The 19,331-nt window shown below is 40.6% G+C and overlaps 1 protein-coding gene across 2 annotated transcripts in view; it reads right to left on the minus strand.

Moving 5' to 3' along the window:
- Positions 1 to 19,331, minus strand: part of JAZF1 (JAZF zinc finger 1) — a 342,724-nt gene that overhangs the window by 140,518 nt on the left and 182,875 nt on the right. Inside the window, exons 1-2 of one of the 2 annotated variants that reach the window (XM_017526876.2) lie at positions 13,075 to 13,163; positions 12,820 to 12,892 (exon numbers count right to left, since the gene is read on the minus strand). In XM_017526876.2, coding sequence (XP_017382365.1) covers positions 12,820 to 12,892; positions 13,075 to 13,117 — 116 coding nt within the window. In that variant the 5' untranslated portion in view covers positions 13,118 to 13,163. Of the gene's footprint in view, positions 1 to 12,819; positions 12,893 to 13,074; positions 13,164 to 19,331 lie in introns of those variants that run through there. The other variant, XM_017526875.1, reaches the window with a different exon arrangement.

A 19,331-nucleotide genomic window follows, 5' to 3' on the forward strand; every position in this document is an offset into this window, starting at 1 on the left:
GGCTGGAGTGCAATGGCGCGATCTCGGCTCATCGCAACCTCCGCCTCCTGGGTTCAGGCAATTCTCCTGCCTCAGCCTCCTGAGTAGCTGGGATTACAGGCACACGCTACCACGCCCAGCTAATTTTTTGTAGTTTTAGCAGAGACGGGGTTTCACCATGTTGACCAGGATGGCCTCGATCTCTTGACCTCGTGATCCACCCGCCTCGGCCTCCCAAAGTGCTGGGATTACAGGCTTGAGCCACCGTGCCCGGCCGACAATAGTATTTTAATGTAACTGGTTTTCTTTGGAATTTTATGTATTTTAGTTTATCAATCTTAGTTTAACTAGTTTTAGTTAATTCCAAAACACTATTTTGGGAAATAGTCCACAGGCTTCACGAGTTTGCCAAAGGGCTCCCGCAACCTCCCTGGGAATCTATTTCTTTAGGTGTCAAAAGGAGCTAAGAGCCATGATGCAGGGTCGCCATGAAGATTCCAGACGACACAGAGAAGTACACCGCGTAGTGCCCCACACATAGTAGGTATTCAACAGAAGCCAGTATGTGTTGAAAACAGTGAGACAAGGGAATTAATTTCTACCTTATGCCTTTCATTCTTCCTAATTTCAATACGGTTTATTTTCAGTATTTCAAGGATTTAAGGTTAATGCTTTCTTACGACTTGACTGTCTTCATTGGCATTGGGTGCTGTTTGTGACGATATGGTATGTGGATGTTCTTTCCTTCTACATTCAAAGTGCTATCACTGGAGACAATCTATGCACAGGTCAGAGGGGAGAGCTCTGGGGAAGAGTCCATGCTGGCTGAGGTTGGGAGGCCTTACAGCGGATATACAGCTGACTTAGCTGCACTGCATTGAGCCAATGGGCAGGGCCTTGGCCACAGTGAAGGAAATAAGAACAAGTTATTTAGAAACTGGGAACACAGAGCTATTTTAAAGCTTGCCAGTGAGAGAGCCTTCAAAGACAGGTCTAGTCTTTAGGCTCAGCATAATGAACCTCAATGTGAGAAAATTAAGTAATGTTTCAACTTGAGTCCCAAATCAACAGTCTCAGCAATATGAGAGTATTCTACTAATGGGAATGCACTAGAGCTACAGAGGGAAGATTCATGGTCTTCTTAATTAACTCCGAGGTGCCGCACATAAGGGGAAAACGATAAATCAGGTAGATTACTGCCAGCAATCTGAATTTCCAAATGAAATAAGAGAGGTGTAGTGCCTTGAGTCATTTTGTAAATGTGTATGGTGGGGGTGGAAGGGAAATCTCCAAGGTCATCTCTTGTGTTTAATTTGCCACTTTATGATTTAATTTCATACCATGTGCAAAGTACTTGGTATATAGTCAGGTGTGAAAAGACAGGAAACAGAAAGATTAGTAAGACATAATGGGAGGAAAACACAGTATACACACATGTAAAGCTGTGCTTGTTACTCACGCATTTATCCAAAATGTATTTATTGAGCACCTACTGTGTAACACTGTTCTAGAAGCTGAGGATGTAGTAATGACCAAGATGGACAAAGTCTCTGCCCCCATGGAGTCCACATTCCTTAGGGGAAGAGAGGTCCTCAACAAGACAATTACATCAACAGTGTGACTCAAGCAGTGATAAGCACTAGGAAGAACAGAAGAGTAAGGGCACAGAGAGGGATGAACAGGATACTGTTTAAAGCAGGGAAGCCCTGCTGTGTAGGTGACATCTGACCAGAGACTAAGAGAAGGGGAGGACATGAATTGTGTGAAGCTCAGATTAGAGGGAGAGCATCCCAGCAGAGGGGCCAATGAGGACAAGTGCCTTGGAGCAGGCCTAAGCTGAGTTCGTGCTCAAGGGGCAGGAACTGCAGCTCTTTTTGGGGAAGGAGGATGGTGCTAAGAGGCTGGAGGAGTGAGGGGATGCCTGCTCAAGGGAGCCATGTTGGCCACTTTTATTCACTTTTATTTCACTTTTTATTTCACTTTTATTCCAAGTGTGACAGGAAGCCTTTGGTCGGTGAAGGAGGTAGTAGGACTTCCTGCTAAGATAAAAACACACACAAAGAAATATAGGTCTGTAGAATAAATAAGGATTAATCCACATTGCAGGATTATTGTTATAGGTGATAAACACAAACACATGCAAGCAAGTCTGGAAACAACTGGGATATCCACCACTTAATAGTGAAATAAATCATTATATAGCTGTATCATAGTATTTTGTGTTGCTGTTAAAAAGAATAAATTAGATCTATTTCTATTGACCTGGAAGGATGTTACATAAAAAAACAAAAGATAAGTGTATGGGGGGATTACACACACACACACACACACACACACACACACACACACACACAGATGTACATATATGTCTATGTATATATTCGAAATATATACATATACATTTTATGCACATATAAGCATATAATGTGTGTATATGCACACACACATACACATATATGATGTTTATTTTAGGCTATTTTATTTAAAAAATGTTACAACCAATCAAAGCCATATATATATCTCTCCACACAGGGGGAATACCTGCCATGATGTTGACATTTGTTAACTTGGGGTGGGGCAGGGTGGGGTGTTAGGGAGAGAGGACAGAAGCTTTAATCTTAAATGTATTTGCACACAATTTTAAAATTTATATTAGTCAATATTCAATAGTCATAGCAAAATGTGTTAAGGTTTTTTATTTTTTTAATTAAGACAAAGTCTCGCTTTGTCACCCAGGCTGGATGCAGCGGCCCGATCTCAGCTCACTGCAACTTCTGCAACCCGGGTTCAAGCAATTCTCCTGTCTCAGCCTCTGCATAGCTAGGATTATAGTTGTGCGCAACCATGGCTGGCTAATTTTTTTTTTTTTTTGAGATGGAATCTCACTCTGTCACCAGGCTGGAGTGCAGCGGCGTGATCTCGGCTCACTGCAAATGTTATGATTTTTTAAATTTTAACTTTTTAGAGATAGGAGTCTCCCTCTATTACCCAGGAGAGAGTACAATTATAGCTCATTGCAATCTTGACCTTCTGTGCTCAGGTGATCCTCCTGCCTCAGCCCTTGAGCAGCTGGGACTACAGGCACATGCCACTATGCCCAGCTGATTTTAAAAAGTTTTTGTAGAGATGGGGTCTTGCTTTATTGCCAAGGCTTGCCAACAACCAGCCAACTCCTAGGTGCTCAAGTGATCCTCCTGTCTTGGCTTCCCTAAGAGCTGGGATTACCGGTGTGAGCCACCATGCCCAGTAGGGGTACATGATTTTGAAAAAGGAACTTAAAGATTTAAACAATTCATTCTCAGCAATTAGGGAATATTCGTAAAATAGGTAGTGTTAAATGTCCATCTTGAAGAACAGGATTATTACAGCCAGAAAGAAGTAGAGACAAGAAGGAGGATGCTGCAAGCCGAGGGCAATACATGGAAGGTTTTCATTTATGGCATTGATAGACCAGACTAATGCTTCCACAGATCTTGTGATGGCAGCTGGTGGGCAGGGTTTCAGTGGAGAGAATAGAGGCAGACAGGGAAACCGCTGAACTCCTTGGACAATCCCAAACAGGAAGTCAGAGCCTCAAGTAAGGACAGGAGCAGAGGAAACATTCAAGAGGTGATGAGGATGCAAACGTTACACATTTGGTGACTGATCATTTGGAAATGGGGGTGAGGAAATGAGATGGCTGGAATATAATTAATTCCAAGCTTCCTGGACTAGTGAATGGGTGGGTGCCATTAAACATATTATCAATCAAAAAAAAAAGGAGCCATTCTGGAGAAGGATGTGAAATAACGGGCCTGGCACTAGATGAGTTAAGCCTGTACTGAACATTCCCATGCCCGCAGGTAGTAGGGTGGTTAGAAATGGGGGCTGGAGGAAGCACGGGACTTGGGTCCTCTCCACATAGGTAACAGCCAAGGTCAAGGCATGGAACAAATACAGACAGAAAAGCAAAATGGTAGGGACAAAACTTAGGGAGAAGCCACTGCTTTTATGGCAAAGAAGTAGGAGAAGAACCAGAACAAACTAATGGGCACAAATGAAGAAAGGATTTCAGAACTGAGAGCATCTGCTGATGAGGGGATGGGAACTTCCTTAAGGAACTTGAATACAGCGTAAAATACTTCCAACTGAACTGCAGTAAGTTTAGGAAGGGTTTGACCTGAGAATGTTACAGGTCATGATCTCAACGACAGCACCAAAGGTATGCTGCTAAACCATTCATGAGAAATCCAACTCCATGATCCAATCACTTGCCACCAGGCCCCACCTCCAACACTGGGGATGACATCTCAACATGAGATTTGGAGTAGACGTCTGAGCTATAACACATGTGAAAACAGGATGAGCTGAGACTCTAGAGGTCTCAAGGCAAATGTGGCACCCAGGAGAGGACACAGCAGGGGTAGGTCAACTTCACAGTTTGAAATAATAAAAGTACAGCAGCTCTTGCTTATGACAAAGTCCAGGAAATGGCTTCCTATGTAAAAAAGAAGTAGGAAATCCAAGTCTATTTCTAGAGAGTTTCTATATCACTGAATTTCTACTGACCTGTAATAAGTTTAAAGCCCTTGAAAAATTATAAAGCAGCTTTGAATTGGGCTCAAGGATGCACAAAAAGAAAATCAGTCATAAATACTGATGAGTGGACATAAAGATTTTAAAAAATGGTCTGATGCGATTTCAATTGCATAAGGAGCTGCTTAAAACACAGAGTGTCCTAAGAATGAACTGTAGATTACTGGAGGCACAGTTCCTAACAAATGAATCACATCACCCAACTGTGCCAGGACACCTCTCCTACCAAGTGTTTTGTGCGAGCAATGCAAACTAATTCTGTTGGAGCAAGCCAAAATGTCACATAAGGGTTATCTTTCCAGCTTCCCGATGTCTCTCAAGAATATATGGTCTTTGTGGAACACAATGAACACCCCAAATCAAGTTAAGAGATATTACAAGGAAAATCTGGCAGGCAGCCATCTCAGCTTTGTTTCAACTGATGTCCATAAAAATACAGGCTAAGAAAATGGTAGCACGATGCCTGGTGTTTGAGACCTAGCGGCATGCAACATGTTTATTATGGCATGCATTAGGCCACAAACTTCAGTCTGGGGCTCGGGGACACAGCAGAACCTTAGTTCTGGTAGACAAAAAAGGAAAATAGGAAGGCATGCCTTGTACTGTAATAAATATGACTGCTCTCAGAAGACCATAAACAGGTGGTTTCAAGAAAAAAAAGTCACTGCTTTTAGATTTAAAGAACATCAAATGCTGCAGGCTTGTTTGTATTAAAAAAAATAGAAGGCCAGTACACACTCAGCTAATTATAGCATTTTTTATGAGGCCATGACTGACTAAAATCTGGCAAAAATGAGTCCAACTGAAACAGCAAGAGTGAGAGTTTGGGAGGATTAGGTGAGGTTTTGGAGTGGGAAGAAATGTGGGAAAGAGGAAGAAAGCTTTCATTAAGCAGTTCACATTCTGGTAGGAGGAGGAAAAAAAAGCATCCAGACTGATTTTATTTTCATTCAAAACAACATCTTATTCCATACATTTTTACTTTAAATTCCTGAACATGTTTATAATGGCCACTCTGAAGTCATTGTCTCCTACATCCAGCATCTGGGCTATCTCAGGGAAGGTTTCTATTGACTGCTTTGTTTTGTCTAAGGGAAGATGTTCCTACTTTTTTCATGTCTAGTGATTTTTAATTATATACTGGACATTGTGATATCTGATCCATTCCCATGAAGATGCTGAGTTTTGTTCTAGCAGGCAGTTCAATTTAACGCTGATCACGTTGAACTTGTATAAGCTTAGATTTATGCTTTATTAGAATACATCTCTTAAAAGCCCAAAAATATCACACCTATAATCCCAGCACTTTGGGAAGTCGAGGCAGGCAGATCACGAGGTCAGGAGTTTGAGACCAGCCTGACAATCATGGTGAAACCTCATCTCTACTAAAAATACAAAAAATTAGCCGGGAGTGGTGGTGGGTGCCTGTAATCTCAGCGACTTGGGAGGCTGAGGCAGGAGAATCACTTGAACCCAGGAGGTGGAGGCTGCAGTGAGCTGAGATCACGCCACTGCACTCCAGCCTGGGTGACAGTGCAAGACTTCGTCTTAAAAAAATAAAAGCCGAGAATGTTTCCCAAGACCATTTAACTTGTCAGGACTACAAACTCAGTCTACTCTGACAACCCTATGTGAGTTTGGTTTTAGGGATTGTTGGGATGGTTTTAGAGCAAATCATACCCTAGAGCAAAGTCCTTATTTATAATTTGAAGTCTTTCTGGTATCTCAGTTGAATGACTAGGTGTCCATAAATTGTTTCTATACTGGCTTGGCTGGAGGGCAACATGGTTTCTCTGTTCTAGTCTCACTCTTGTGGCAGCCACTCTGATTTACAGTCTTACCCTGAACATGAACAACCCACTCTCAGCCATGGACTCATGGATGATCCTCACATAGATTTTTGGAAAGTCTTCACAGCTCCCTCATCTTCACCTGTACCCGCCTTCCCTCCACACACACATACAGGCAGATTTCAGCAGCTTTAGTTGTGCCAACTCTGACCTCTGCCTCCTCACTTCAGTCAAACTGCTGTGCTCTGCCTGGACTCTGGCTTATGCCATTGCAGTAAGGACACTGTCCTCACAGTGAGGGCCTGGTGCTCATGGAGCTCGCCTCCTAAGCTTCCTTTCTCTCAGGGATCACAGTCTTACACTGCTTTTTGTCTAAAGCCTGAAAACCATTATGTTGTACCTTTGTCCAGCTGTTTATGGTGAGAGAAATCATGATGGCAACTTAACATATTTTTATGCTGCATGCCCTATGAATGTTGAATAAAAGTTGCATAATATTCCATGAAGCTCTCTCAATGCAAGTGGATAGTAGTGGCTCCTGTTTTCACATAAAAGTGTCCCTAGAGTTCTTAGAATCATTCATTGTTATTCTTTCATAAACAAATTCATTTATTCATTCAATAAATACTTAGAGAGAGTCTTGTATATGTCAGATACTGTTCTGGGGGTAGAGACAGGATTTGAACCTGAACAATCTGACTCCTGCTCCTATAGTCTTAACCCCTGCACTGTTCTACTTTTCAAAGAGAGGACAAATACATTGGAAATGTGGGAAAAACAGTGACAGTTTCTGAGCAAAAAAACCAGAAGCTATGTTTTTAATAGAAGCCAGCTTGGTGTCTGAGCAGGTTATGAGAAGTAGTTGGAACACCACTAAAAGAGGCACAAGAGGAGACGTTGATTGAATTAGACCATTAGGGCAAAATTTTGTCCTTGTTTTTCCCAGATAATGATGAGCGAAAGGAGTATTTTGCATTTTGAATCAGAAAAAGAATAAAAAGCCATTCTAAATAAAAGGCTTCAGGGTTCCCTGGGGAAGCTGAGGAAGTAGGTGGAAGTGATATTACTCTGGGGATATTACCATTACCCCAAACTATATGCAGAACACTACTCCCATCAGATGCTTCAAGAAAAGTCCTCTGGAATCAGGTACATATAAGAATTATATTATTCCTCTTGGAGTCTTAAAATGCATATCAGCATAGCAGAGGTAAATAAATCCTATGGTAAAGAAAACCCTTTTATTTAACTCAAGATGTTCCAAATATAAAGACCACAGTACCCTACTGTGAGTCAGTGAGGTAGGGTGTGTGTGTGTGTGTGTGTGTGTGTGTGTGTGTGTGTGTCTGGGGGAGAAAGAGGGGAGGTGAGAGAGAGACAGTGTGAGAGTAAACACATATGAAAGTTGTGAATACCCCTTGGAATTATTGTTCTATGAAACAAATTTTGGAATTTGCTACTTAACGTCAACGGCAAATACTAGGCTAAATAAAAACCATTTTTAGAGGTCAAGCCTACCACTACCGCACCATGTAGCGCAGGGAGACCTACAAAGAGAATCAGAGTAGACCCGTAACTTAGTTGTAAGAACACAGTATATTTTTATTAAGTAGTAAAAGAATCAAGTATAAAGATGCCAATTTGTGCCTAGGGATGATAATTCTTTACATCTTACACCAAATGCCGTGTGTGTGTGTGTGTGTGTGTGTGTGTGTGTGTGTGTGTATAAGTTAAAGTTAATTTGGAAACTCCAATTTATATTATTTTAATAAAAGCAGAAAATACAGTATAATTAACAGCTGTGGCCATATACATTATCATGTCTTATTCTTCCCCCCGCACCCCGAAACAGAGTCTTGTTCTATCACCCAGGCTACAGTGCAGTGGCACTATCATAGCTCACTGCAGCCTTGAAATCCTGGGTTTAAGCAATCATCTCACCTCAGGCTCCCAAATAGTTGAGATTACAGGTGTGAGCCACTGTGCCCGGGATCATGTCTTTAAGTTATGTCAGTTATCCATTTCTTGGGAGCCACAAGTTATTACTAAGCTACCTGAACTACTTAGACAATCATCTGAAGGAAACACCCAGGGACAGCCCTATGCTTCTCAGTAACCTTTTCATAGAGACTCACCTGCCTTTGCCCCAAAGCTCACCTATCCCCTGCCTCATTGTTGAGTCATGATGGAGGATAATTTCCTGGGTGCTATGCCCTTTCTTTCCTATTGATTGGGGATGCTAAGGTGTCCTTATTTACTACTGTAATGCTAGGGATTTGCCTTGCACGGTCAACCTAATTCAGTGGTAGCGATCTATCATACAGGAATTACTGGTTACTTCTCTCATAGTGTTTTCAGCTTCTTCAGTCTCCTATGTTTCATCTTATCAGGTTGCTAACCTTTAATTATCTAGGACATGGCAATTATTCTGCTATTATTTTTATGTCTATGTTCCTTCTGCCCAGGTCTCCTACTCTATTTTTCCAATATTAGATACTCTTTCAAATTCTCCTCTTACTTTTCTATCCTCTGATACTTAACTTTTAAGTCTCTGATATCCCAGCAGGTCAAGCTACACAACGGTTAGAGTCTGGAGCCTAACTGTGGAGGTTTGAACCCAGTGCCCCACTGTGTACTATCATTTGCCTTTTTCATTCTCATTTTTTCACAGGTGTACAGCGGGGTTTTTCAGAGGCTGTATGACACATAGCATTGCAGCAAATTAGATACGAAATCCAAAATCCAGCTGATGTCCATTAGGTCATTAAAAAAAACTCACTTTTGGGCTGGGTGCAGTGGCTCACACCTGCAATTCCAGCACTTTGGGAGGCCATTGCGGGTGGCTCATGAGGTCAGGAGATTGAGACCATCCTGGCCAACATGGTGAAACCCCGATTCTACTAACATACAAAAAATTATTCGGGCATGGTGGTGTGTGCCTGATTCCAGCTACTTGGGAGGCTGAGGCAAAGAAATCGCTTGAACCGGGAGGTAGAGATTGCAGTGAGCTGTGATGGTACCACTGTACTCCAGCCTGGCGACAGAGTGAGACTCCGTCTCAAACAAACAAACACCGACTTTTGGCAGGGCGCGGTGGCTCAAGCCTGTAATCCCAGCACTCTGGGAGGCCAAGATGGGTGAACCACAAGGTCAGGAGTTTGAGACCACCCTGGCCAACATAGTAAAATTCTGTCTCTACTAAAAATACAAAATTAGCTGGGCCTGGTGGCATGTGTCTGTAATCCCAGCTACTGGGGAGGCTGAGGCAGAAGAACTGCTTAAACCCAGGAGGTGGAGGTTGCAGTGTGCTGAGATCATGCCACCAATCTCCAGTCTGGCAACAGAGTGAGACTCCATTAAAAAAAACAAACCAACCTCACTTTTAAGGAAACCAAAGATATTTTCCTTTCTATCCATAAATATCTATTATGTTCAACATATTATGCTCGAGTATAATTTTAAAGAGATATATAAAGGCAACAATTTTTATTTAACTGTTCTTTTTTTTTAATCCAAAAAGCTAGCTCCATTTTAAGGAACCTAACACTCTGTTGATTGATTAGTCAATGTTATTGCCAAAGAAAGTTTCATCTCAATTTTGAGATGCCCAAATGTCCATCAACGTTGTTTTAAACAGATATTTGGGCAGAAAAATCATCATTCTTTTCTTGTCTTCACTGCTCAGAAAAATTAGGATTTATTTCCCCTCAGGTGAAATAAAAATCTCTTGTTCGTATAAACTGTATTTAAAAAAAAACAAAAAACAAAAAGTCACCATCTTCAGCTGTATTTAGCCTATTGCTGTCAAGCTGATTTTCTTTCACATGACTTAACCCTTATTACTATCATCTTGAATGCATACTGGCTTCATCTGAATTTTGATACTGCATGTTTCCTTTCTCTTACTCGAGGTCCCCAAGACTCCTTTTAGCCATCTTTCCATCATGGCCAGGCTAGTAGTTGTCCGTTGCTTGGCCCTCTCTTTCGTCTACCATGTTCCTGCAAATACATTGAAAGTGCCTGCAGTGTGTTAAGTTTATGCTCTGAATGTGGCACTAGGGATCCTGTATGAGCGGAAGTGGCAGTAACTTGGGCAACCTTCCACCCAATCTTTCTCTTCACTTAAAAATCATTGGTAAACTTACTGATCCACTACATATGTCTACTTCTCTCCCAGCTGGGATTTGATCTGTCAAATTTCCTACTTTCTCAGGTTTGTAAATTTAATGAGGTATCCAGTTCAAGACCCATCTTCTTCAGATCTAACTTCTAATCTATAGTAAATACAGAAGACAGAGGAACTCATCACATGACATCTAGAGGAAACAGCCAAGAGAAAATCCAGAAGGTAGAAACATTCTGTGGAACAACTAACCTATCTCTTCAATAAGTCATTGCCAATAAAACGATTGTGCCAGATTAAAAGAAACTTGAGGGAGAAAATATCCAGGTGCGATGTGATTCTCTGAACTGGGCTGCTAGACTAGACAGGCCAGCTATAAGAACATGTTTAGACCACCTCAAGAAATCTGAATATTAGATTAGAAACCTGGGTATTAGACAAGACTTAAATTTAAAATGGAAAAGTAGAGATGGATGACTAAAAAGAGCAGATTATAAAGTAGTATGTAGAGCTCTTGATTAAAAATTATATATTTATGTATTTTTAGAAAATGATCTGAAAAAATATGAGTTAAAGTGTTAGCAGCAGTGATACCTGGCTGGTGGGAATGTGATGTTTTAATTTTACATTTTTGTCTGACTATATTTTCTATAATGCCTGTATACGGCTGTAATAATAAAATGTTATTTTAAAAATGACTCACTTTCTCCAAGATGACTTATCCAAGAAATTTCACACCCACTGATCATGCCCTGATTCTAGAATTCCAGCACATCCTACTGACAGTTTACGCCAAACGACTGCACTCGATTCAAGTTCTCTGATGTTTCTTGTATGGGGCCCTATCCCTATTCTTTGACTTATTTTGTAGTCCCAAATCATGCTTGGCAGAATATTTTTTACTTTATTGAGTGTAAATCCTATATAATTGGTAGCTACCTGCTGTCCAGCATTACTGACAATATAAATACAAAGAAGAGGGTGAAAATTTCAGATTCTTATTAGAATATGACTTAGTATTACACAAATTTGTATACACATAGGTGACATATTTTACCCAAAGCAACAGCCACACTATTAAAAGTCCTATTCAAAATCACAATTTATATACCTGTTCATCCTATTCTCTAATATTACTAGGCCAATATTATTAGTTATATTAATTCATATAACTTCAATATATAATTTAAAAAATTTAAAACCCTTGCTGATTATGGAAAACAATACTGGCTCTGTAAGAAACCCAGAAAAGTATATATGTCTTTATTTTCATTTGATGTAATTTTGAAGGCATTCTACTTAACACATGTCAAAAATTATGGGTAACGAAAAACTGCAGCTATTCAAATCCAAGGGAGCTATGCAAATAGATGTTTATGTCAATGAATCCTTTTAAAAACAGGCTTCACAGAAGAACCTGAAACTGAACAAGAGGTGTCTCTAATTCACAGCACTATCTGGGCAAGAATCAAGTAAGTTTTCAAAAAAGGCCCTCAAATGAAACAGTACAGATAATTCATTCCCAGCTTTCCACTTCAGACCCCAACCTCCATTCCCGTACCAAGAGACTAAAAACACTCCTCACCTTCTATGAAAAGACTCATCAATAGAAATTCATTCCCTGAATTATGAGCAGAGAGTTTCTCATTCTCATTAAAAATGACTTTTGCTTTTACTTTGTCTTTTTTTGCTTTGGGACTGTGTGTTTTCTTAACCTAAGTTGATTTCAGGTTCTTTCCAAATATTACTGTCTCCTTAATTATTTGAGTTGGCTGAAACACTAAGCCCTCTTTTAGACCCGATATATCAAGTTTGAAATGGTCCTCTAAAGTTGGGTTCACATGTTCAGTTTAAGCAAAAACTCATGTTACTCTACAGATGGGGTCAGTTGTTGAGCATGTTTTTACTAAAAGATGAGCTGCTACTAAATAACTTTCTGAAATTAAATTATTTCAATTTATTATATTCTGATATATTCTGATAGTCCAACAATGTTTTGAATTCATAAAGTACTTCTTCACCTCAGGATTTAAAAGGTTGACTCAAACATAAATCCATTAATCTCCCAAACTGCTCTATGAAGTCCAAAGAGCATAATTCCAACTCTGCATACAAAATACTTCCGAAATGAGCTTATAAATCAGTCATGTTTGCAGCATATGCACAGAGCATTGCAATTCAACTTCTCCCCAACAGAGAAACAAGAGCATTCCATATAGAGGTTGCTTTTAAATAGTCTCATGCAAATATTTTAAGACTGAAACATTATTCTTCTATTCTGTTAAAAAGACGTGTTTAAAAAGTAAATAAGCGGCAGATATGAGGTTGTTATAAATGCTGAAAGTGGCTTACCTATTGATGTAACTCAGGGCAACATAGGTTGGCTGCTGTAACTCTTGTTTTTCTAAAACCCGCGGATCCGTATCTGTAATAAAAACACAATTATGATTTTTTTAGATTTTGCATCAGAATATATGAGGCTGCCTAACATAACAGAGGCTAAGCAGAGAAAAAGATTAATTTAGTACACCTCTTTTTAAAGAAAACTCAGTTGGCAAAACACAATCATTTGTTCATTCATTCATAAATAACAAGATATTGCATTACTTTTCAAGGGAATTCCAAACATTAACAGTGATAAAATGTCCATCTGTCACACAAACTCTTGCACAATCCCCCTCATAAATATTGGTTTTCACTGCTTACAGTTACAATGTTGGCATGGTTTTCGGTGGTTAATCGGCCTAAGAAAGAAAGTCTCTGTTAATTATGCTCACTTCAATGCTGGAACAAATTAGTTTCCATTGGAAAGCTCCATCAATTTGAAAATCTACTGAGTATTGTTCTTGTTCACGAAACACGTTTCTGCATTTGGATTCGTATTCTGGAGGGGAGTTCTTCTCTTTTTAAAAATGTATAATGAGTTTATTATAACTTTTCTAGACTCTCAATCAGAAATTCTCATGCTGGTTCACAGTCAACAAACACTACATTCACCAGAGGAGCTTTCTCCTCAAAGAGACAGAATTCAACACCATAGCAACACTCCATAATGGTGCTTCTCCAGTACGGCACCAAAAAGGTACTTTTCACAACCAGAAACGTATTCTCAAACTTCTCACACAGAAAAGTGGCTGTATAAATATATGCGAAAACAATGTTTATGTAATGAGGACATACAGGGAGGAAAATGAGCACTCAATTTCGTTTTCTTAGAAAAAGGTTTCAGAGACTTCCCACAGATTTCTATTCATTACAGCCTCACTTAAAGCTATCTCATTATTAGAAACCTTCCAGCTGCACTTGGCAGTAACCCCTTCTTTGATGTAATGACAGATGCTGTTTCCAGCACCTTTGCACAGGAAGTGTTTACTGCACATGGTAGATGTAAGCTATGCCCACTAACTCCAAAGTGCATTAACAGGTGATGGGGGGAGGGAAGCAGATACAGTGGCAGAGAACATGGGTGGCAACAATGACAGCATAAAAATCTATTTACAATGCTTTTAACTCCCAGACTACAACTGGACAGTAGTGCCAGTTTTATTCTTGGTGTTAAAATTAAGAATCTCATGTTCATTTTATTGTTTTTTCTATGCCAAGAATTTCAGGGACGCTATTCAAAAATCCTGCTTCCTGGGTCTTTGCCATTGCAGGTCCTTGAAAGCCAAATTCTGAAACAAGAGACAAAGATTCTCTGAATGGCTCCATCGAGTCGGGTCTGAAGGTTTTGGCAGTGCAAACGAGCATAGAGCAGTAGCTCTGCGTTTCCTCCTTTCTACAATGATTACAACACATGCAACTGAGGCTATACCTCGATCTCTGGGCTAATGATAAAAGCAGTGGTTCACTAAATACAAGAAAACCACTCTTCAAGGGGTTCACACAGTTTTCAGACACAGCTCTCACACTCATTTACATTTGCTGTAATCCCAATATATATCCACGCTTCAGAAAGGAAGATACAGTACTTGCTGGAGGAGTCAGTAGAACAATGTTCAACAGGGAAAGGTGTTTTGTCCAAAGAAATGGCGCCTTGGTATGCTGGGTGGGCCACGTGTGCAAATGGTGACTGACATGCCAGTCCTACAAAGTCTTTCTAGGTGCTTAACAAGGTAAAAAACAAGAAATTAGAGATAAAAACCATGAAAATGTAAAGAAAGGAAGAAGATAAGAAAGAACAAGGCAATGTAGAAAACTTCTCATAAAGTACTCACAAAATGGTTTAATCTCAAGTTTAGGTGCTGATGATCAAAGGGCTTTGCTATTGAGACAGGGGCCTTAACTTCAATCACTAAAAACCATCCTTCCAAGAGATACCCGGTACATGATTTCATAAGGCATATTATTTTGAAAGAAAAGAACACTGTTCTGAGTGTAAAATTTGTGTATAAAGGGGAGAAGAGGCCCATATACATTTTTATAATCTTTTGCTTGTCTTAATTCCTGTAACTGACATTCCCCAACCTAACAATACTCACACAAACCATCTTCTAAAGCTTTCCTTTGTTCCCAGATTGTATAATTCTAAAATGTTCCAAATATCACCTCTCTTAACTACCTTGCTTTTAATTTTTTCCCATGTGTGTATGTACACACATGCATTTATATTATCCTTTCCTTCTTCAAGCTCTAGAATCTCTTCAGGAAATGAGAAGGAAGTATCTCATATAAAAGTCTACAGTTCTGATGCTCAAATAATGGTATTGGCTCCTGTTGATCACACAAACCACATCTTGTAATCTCGATTCACAGAAAATCAATAATGTTTAGCACTTTACTTACAAAGCGAGGCTTTGAAGTTTTGTTTTCTTAATTTGCTTCATCATCTTCCATAATCTATTCTAGACTTAGGCTCACATATCCTCAAATTCTAAGTGGGAAAGAGACTTCTGTAAGCTTCTAAACACCACCCTCTCCACCACAAAAAAAAAAAAAAAAAAAAGAAAAAAAAAATTTACCCTCCCTATGCCTTTACTTCTTTTAAGACAGACCTAGGAATTGACCTTCAATTAGAGTCCATTATTTGAGTTTTTGACATTTAATAACTTTGCTAGAAAAATCTGTAAAAAACACCACAAAAAAAAAAAAAAAAACATTTGGAAGCACCTCAGGTAGGATTCTACTTTTTTTAGAATGCACTCTGGTAACCAACAAGACAGCAGAACTTCCAGACAGACATCCACCAGGTCCCCAAATCTCCTTTTCGAACTAAGTGTTTCCTTGGGCAGCCTTTAGAATATCCATTAAAGCTTTGAAATCTTAAAATGAAATTAGGCATTTGGTGCCCACAAATCAGGAGAGGGCTGTACAAGTGCTACTGGAGAAGTAACATCAGCTGCTGGTCACAAATAAATGTCGGTTCCGTCACTTGCTTCCTGGCTGGCTGGTGTGTGGGGATTATGACTCACCATTTTATGGATTTAATTATGCTGTTGAGCACTTCACATTCAGTAAAAGTATAATAGCTGCCTTCACGATTTCTCCCTCCCTGACAGAAATGTAACTGTCTGATGCTAAAAACCCTCTACAGGAAAGGAGGAGAGAGACAAGAGAGCAGGATTTTCAGAGCAGGACAGATCCCAGGTCCTGCACAATCACCTACTCCTCATGAGGATTATATGAGGGCAGAAGGGACACAATCAGAATAAACTGGAAAGAGTAACACTATTCATTAGACATTACTAAATCCAACGGAAAGAACTTCCTTCTACCATGCTGCATCGTTCACACATTTTTTGCACATCATGAACTGCTACACTAAGGATTACAATATGAAATGAGATGGTCACTGCACACATTTATGATGCCAATAAAAATGTGGAACTAGAACATTGGCTATAATTGCCCGGAGACATAACCCATCTTGGCAAATGGTCTGTGGAATAAAAACACTTGAATGTTTCGTAACCACATGAGGTTCCTTAAGCTTGCAATTTGGCGGGAGAGTAAGCATTTCTATAACATGGCTGTCAACAGCCACATAACAACACCTAACCACTTTCATATCACTAAGAAGTGACAAGAAGATAAACTCAAACTTCAACTTTGTTAGCAGGGCAGGGTAGAGCCAAGCACAACACCAACAGAGATGATGACACTGTTTTCTGCCCTATACTACTCCATGCACGGTCCCTTGCATACTCACAGATTTCAGGTTGACTGAAGGGTAAAGTAATTCACATATTAAAATATACTTTAAAATACCCAAGTGATAAACACCTACACTAGCTTACTTCAAAATTTCTAAAACATAGCATTCTTGAAAGTAGATAGCAAAATGTCTATCTTTATCTTAGGGAATGAAATTCTGAATGCACAGCTCTGTAATAAGGACTTGGCTATGCAATGCTAGACACAGGTACAAACAAAGCTTTCTGTAGCTCACGTGGTCCTAGTGACTCATGATTTTATAGATTCAATTACATTTTGAAGGGCTGGAGGTCACAGCACTAGCTGCCATAGCTTCTCAAGTGGCAAAGAAACAGCAAGGCAGGTAGCAGTAATAAGGAAAGGACAGCATTCAGGTCCTTCTCAGTTGGAACTGGAACTGCAACGTAACCAAGGAAAGGCGAGCACCACGGACCACCTTGTTGTCTCTGTGAAGTCCATATTGATCAGCTTTGTTGTCTCCAGTACTGGAACCAATGGCAATCAAGCATCAGGACTGCCACGGTTCCAAAGAATCGCCTTTTGCTGTGCTATTGTCAAGACTAAATGAAAACTATTTGCCTGGTCAAGTGAGGCTAATTAATGAGCTCTTGGGCTTTAGCTATGCTCTAGCTAGTATACACTTTATAACCTGGATTATTTATAATTTAAGAAAGTCAGGAACCAGCCATACAACCTCTTGACAAAACTAAGGAGGCCTCTATGGGCAACGTGCTATTCACACGCTGGGAGGTAGCAGTTGGGGGAAAGACATGATATCATGCCCCTTGAGAACTCGTTCAAATTCGATATCCTCCAAACACCAGGATCTTTTTTAAGTGTGTACGGCAACAGTGGGCGGCCTGAGAAGATGTAGGTGGGAAGGCAGTGGGGGATTTGCAGTGCTGGAAGACCCCAGAGAGGCAAAGGCCCACCCAGCCAGATGAGTGATGTGGAAGATCTGGGCTGGATATACTACTTTTCTTGGGAATCAGCAGTAACTAATGGGTGCTGTCTGTTCATGGCCTTCCCCCAGCTATTGAACTTGTGAAGCCACAGAGTTGTAGACTTTATTCAGCACAGCCTTCCACAACATTCTGTGTGGAGTTTGCTGCATCCTCCTCATTCTGCACCACTGTGTTCCTAGTGCTAGCCCCTGATGGGAGGTTATCTAGGCATATCCTCTCCTTCCACACTGTTAAGAGGTGAAGAACTTGTCTCAACTTCTTTCGTTTCTCTAGCACTCAGCTCAGTGCCCTGCATGTAGGAGATGCAAAGTAACTGCTGAATGAATACACTGATTGACTATTTTCATAATGATAAAACTGAAGACTTTTGCTTACAGGTAGCAGCTTCATCAAGAGCATTTGTTTCCTTCACCATCCAAAGCCCCACTAAACTAGAAACAAATGAATAAAAAACTCTTCAAGGATAGAAGAATGGCCCAGAGGCATCCGGAAATAAGTTATTTGAATCAGTGTTTTGGAAGATGGAAAACCCATACAGGAGTAGAAAAAGACCTAGAGTAGATGAAGATACAGCCTCAAGCACCTGCAGTGGGCGAGACCAGAGCCAAGATCTGAAGCCCCTGCAGAAACCCTGAGAGGCCCTGGACTTAGAGGTGTCAGATATGACAAAAGGCAAGTGGGCGAAGGTTAAGGGCTGACAAGAGGGGGGTTGTTTAAAAGGTTGATTATCTTAGGGACACTAAAGCAGGACACCAACCGTAGTTGAGAGAGAAGGGAGAGTGCAGGGCTGAAAACAGGGAATTAAAATGGAAATATGCCAACTCCACAGCTCCCAATAACAATGGTAACCAGTCAGGAAGATTATTCTCTGATTGAGTTAAGTGAGCATGGAGAAGAGACTGCCGGTCCCGACATCTGATGATTCCCTAATTAAACGATCTCCCTACAGTTAAGTGCATGGTCAACAAGCTCCATCCATGCTTCCATCCAGAGCCTTCCAGCAGCTTTTTATTGCTGTGATATATATTTTTTTAAGAGTCACGGTCTTGCCCTATTGCCCAGGCTAGAGTACAGTGGTGGAATCAGACCATAGCTTACTGTAGCCTCAAACTTCTGGGCTCAAAACATCCTTTTACCTCATTCTCCTCAGCAGATAGGACTGTAGGTGTGTATCACCATAGGTGAGCCAGGCTGCCTGCCTGCCTGCCTACCTTCTCTCCTTCCTTCCTTCCTTTTTAGAGATGGGGGTCTTGCTATATTGCCCAGGCTTGTCTTGAACTCCTGGCCTCAAGCAATCTTCTTGCCTCGGCCTCCCAAAGCGCTGGAATTATGGTTGTGAGCCACTGAGCTCAGCCTGACTTGGTTTTAAATATGAGCCAAGAACAGTCAAGAAATTGTTTCTAGACATTGGAGGAAAAGTGTTAAACATGAATGAGAGAAACCAAAACAAACCAGTGGGGAGACCAGGACAGTAAAAAGGAAGAGAGGAATCAGGGGAAGAAGGAAGGGAGGAAGACACGAGCAAAGGAACAAACACATCAAGGCCTGGGACATTAAGTGACACAACTACTTACACAAACCCGGTATTGCCAGGGCTAGAACCAGGAGCCCTGTGTCCTCTCACTGGGTCAGCATTTGGACTACCAAAAATGCTGCTCAGCTGGGCGTAGTGGTTCACACCTGGAATCTCAGCACTTTGGGAGGCCAAGGCAGGTGGATCACCTGAGGTCAGGAGTTCAAGACCAG

The sequence above is a fragment of the Cebus imitator genome, unplaced genomic scaffold (assembly GCF_001604975.1).
Source record: "Cebus imitator isolate Cc_AM_T3 unplaced genomic scaffold, Cebus_imitator-1.0 Scaffold45, whole genome shotgun sequence".
In the NCBI taxonomy this organism is placed as follows: Eukaryota; Metazoa; Chordata; class Mammalia; order Primates; family Cebidae; genus Cebus; species Cebus imitator.